We start from the raw sequence: 3,754 nt of genomic DNA on the forward strand, positions 1-3,754 counted from the left end.
ATGTTGGCCCACTTCAGTCGGACCATTTCGCAGGAACTGTTCGATCTGTACGGCCTAGTGCTGCAGTTCCTGGTGACCGGTGAGACCACCGTGTTATACTACAACCCAAGCGGCCTCAACTGCAGCTGGCATTGGCTCTGGCAGCGGAACCTGACCACCAATCCTCAGATTGTCTGGCAGAGTTTTGAGCCTGCAAAGGACCTAGTTCAACAGTTCAGCAACAATCTCTTTGTCCTGGCCTGCCTGTCGCGGGAGTCCAACGAGTGGGAGCTCATGGGCCTGTCCTCGAGCCTGAGCCACCTCCGAGGGGTGCGCGTGCTGATCGATGTAGCGGGCCCTGGCAGGAACGAGGAACTTATGGCTACTAAAATCTTGTCGTATTGCCTCAAGAACAGCATGCTGAATGTGATGTTGTATTTCCAGCGATGGAGTCGCCATTTGTTCGTCTACAGCTTTCGGGCCTTCCCGCACTTTGTCCTCGTAAAACAGATAATTCTCAGCCCCGGCTCACCCAGACCTCAGATGTTTGCGGACCAACTGGCAGATATTAAAGGCAAAGAGATTATTGCCATACCGGACTTCTCGCCCCCAAACTCCTTCGAGTACATGGATGCCAATGGAGAGACACGAGTCGCTGGCTACCTTTGGACGTTCATCGCAGAATTTGCGAGCAGCTTGGGGGGCAGGCTGAAAGTGTCGTACCCCACATGGGCTACGGGCAGGACTGCTTCCAGCCTGTACATGCTGGAGGTGACCAGGAACGCCAGCGTGGACTTTGGACTCACGCCCACCATGGTAACGGAGAAGAACATCAAATGGTACTACCAGTACTCCTATCCCGTGCTCTACTCCAGCTGGTGCATAATGCTGCCCATGGAGCGACCCATACCCGTATTCTCGCTATTCCATCGGGTTGTGAGCTGCGAGGCCGTGATTGTGGTGCTGGCAGCCAGTCTTGTTTTTGGCCTACTGGTTCCGGCGCTATTCAAATGTCTGGGGATCGACTTTCGTTGTAGATTGGTGCACTTGACGCCTCGGCTACTGGCCCTCGTCCTGGTGTGCGCCTGCGCGGCCCAGCTGCTGTCCTTGCTGATCTCGCGGCCGACCTCAGCCCGGATTGATAGCTTCGATGATCTGTTGCGATCGGGTCTGAAGATATTCGGGATGCGCAGCGAGTTCTATTTCTTCGATGGGGATTTCCGCGCCAAGTATGCGGCGGCTTTCCATTTGACCAACAATCCCACCGATCTCTACGACAATCGGAACCATTTCAACACCACGTGGGCCTACACTATTACCAGCGTGAAGTGGGCTGTCATTGAAACCCAGCAGCGCCACTTTCCGCGTCCTGTGTTTCGCCTGTCCCGCGACATGTGCTTCAATGGGTACTTGCCGAGTAGCCTGCTCATCCCGCCGGAGTCTGTCTACCGGGACCGGCTGCAGCAGTTCACCCTGCGAATGGAGCAGTCGGGCCTAATTTCGCAGTGGATTCGGATGAGCTTCTACGACATGGTCAGGGCCGGACAGATGACCATCAAGGACTACAGTCAGTCGCAGCAGCTGCGTGCTCTCACCCTGCAGGACCTTCAGCTGGCCTGGCGCCTGAGTGGCCTGGGAGTGATCATTTGCGGCGTCGCATTCGTCCTAGAACTGCTGCTATTCTACACGCCCGTCATTCTGAACAGCCTATAGTGCCCTATAGCACTAGCCAGCACTTTATTTTGTTATTTTCGCTGTACTAGTATATAAAAATAAATGCAAATTGCTTACCAGGAAGACACCGCAGAAACACGACGAGCGAGCGCCACGAAATCAGACTCGACTCCAAATGCGAAATCAGAAAGAAACAAACCACAAGAAATCCACCAAATTATGTAAAGCCTTGCCAGCAAACACCAACAAATTTGTGGCCTAGTCCCGCCAGACCATGGGATGTCTGTCTTTCACACTCTGGCACACTGTGGTAGGACAACGCAAGAAGTGTCTGATTCTCTGGCCCGTTTTGATTAACATAAAGCGAATAATAGACATCGACTGCCAGCAACAGCAACTGCAACGTGAACAAATTTGATTTCACGATTTTGCACTATTTAGCCAGAGACGCCGAAGATGAAGCCGAAGCCCTAGCTCCAACACCTGCATCTGCATCTGCATCAGAAAGAGCCACAGCAAGGAGATACTTTTTTGAAACTTTGACAAGCGAAGATGCAGCTTCAAAGCTGTCAAAGATGTGGCGCAATATAAAACATCTTGAATCGGAGTCCACAAGTCTATTATAAAACAATTGTACAACAGTTTCGGAATAATTTCGGAGCAGTTCGAAAGGATTTGTTATCATTTTGATTCATTGTATCGAATGTATGCCATCGGAACCATCTTATCTATACATTTCTTAACAATTCCATTGAGTTCTGGGCATTGTGCAGTGATTTATTTGATTTATTTTGAAATTCCGCGCCAGAAAGGGAAAACAATCTGCCTTTACCTTGGCACCGTCTTATGAGTCATTTATGCAGACCACCATTGGTGGGACTTCCACTGGGTCTGCGACTGCGACTGCGATTGTGGCTGTAGCTGTAGCTGTCCAGGTGTTCAATTAAGCACTGACGTTGACCTTAATACGCAGGCTGCTGAAAACGGATTGAAAAAGTGCCAGAATTTCTGACAAATTGTCGCCGAATGTGCGCGGAAATCAAGTTTATGGTCAGCCGCGCAAATGGTGGCAGCAGCAGCAGCAGCATCAGTGGCAAAGATGTCAACGCAACGAATTCTGTACGGTTATCGGAGCCATCGCTTAGAAAGTTGGTGCTTACCAGGCTGGCATTAAAATGCCAGAGGAAATCGTCAAGCGGATAGCCGATTGTCGAGTGCCGAGTGCCGATTCCGAAGGTGTTAAAATATGCATTAAAATTGCTGATGAAGCGGCTTGTTCGCTGGCAGGATTACCAAATATTTGCGGCTGCCGCTGCCAAAAGTCAAAAGAAATCAATCAAAATGCCACAATCAACAACAACCACCGCAAGGCGCCAAAAGGCAACAAAAGGCCGCAGCGAAACCCACACCAACACCATCACCATCACCAACACCAACAACAGACAGAAGCGACAGCCTGACGTGTGCCTAAGACGCTTAGTGGCTGCTGCAAGTCGAGATCAGCACCAGCCCCAGCACCAGCCTCGGCTCCAGCAACATCCAAGTGGCAGACAAGAGACGGCCCCGTGTCTCTAAGTGGACAACAAAACGCCTCCAACACTTTTGGGGCGCGAAAAATGTGTTTGCCATGCAGTTTCTCTCTGGCCAGGCCAAGTGTTTGCCTCCAACTGAATGCCTAATGCCGCAGTTGCACTGTTGCAGCAGTTCCAGCAGTTGCACATGCAGTGGATGCTGCACTTGCACTTGCAGTTGCAGTTGCAGGGGCGTGCTCTCCGGGATATATGTATATGGGTATGTGTGTGTGTCCGCCTGTACATATAAATAAAATAAATAAGCCAACGTTGATCTTCATTTGTTGTTGTCGAGAAGTTGACATGACGACTCTGCCTCGGCATTGGCAGCGGCATCGGCATCGGCGTCGTCATCATTTCCATGCCCCATCATGCCTCAAGCTCAGGCCTGACATATATTTGCATAGTTTTGTCGAGAACAAAATGGCTAAGGCATCAGCTTAAAGGCCCCTCGAAACAAAAAGAAATTCGTTGACAAGTGTCTGTCAGGGACGACATCGTGCCGCGCAAATTTGCATGTGGTCGCATCT

At 50.7% G+C, this 3,754-nt stretch overlaps 1 protein-coding gene across 1 annotated transcript; it reads left to right on the forward strand.

The window, feature by feature from the left end:
* Nucleotides 1-1,704, forward strand: Ir94h (Ionotropic receptor 94h). Its single transcript, XM_002136970.2, has one exon. It carries the CDS (start codon nucleotides 1-3, stop codon nucleotides 1,690-1,692), a length of 1,692 nt encoding a protein of 563 aa, XP_002137006.2. The 3' UTR covers nucleotides 1,693-1,704.
* Nucleotides 1,705-3,754: the final 2,050 nt, after the last annotated feature.

This window comes from Drosophila pseudoobscura, chromosome 2 (genome assembly GCF_009870125.1).
Source record: "Drosophila pseudoobscura strain MV-25-SWS-2005 chromosome 2, UCI_Dpse_MV25, whole genome shotgun sequence".
Classification (NCBI taxonomy): Eukaryota; Metazoa; Arthropoda; class Insecta; order Diptera; family Drosophilidae; genus Drosophila; species Drosophila pseudoobscura.

What these genes read in the sequence shown, in the direction of transcription:
- Ir94h (XM_002136970.2), top strand. Translation starts at nt 1, where the DNA reads ATGTTGGCCCACTTCAGTCGGACCATTTCGCAGGAACTGTTCGATCTG.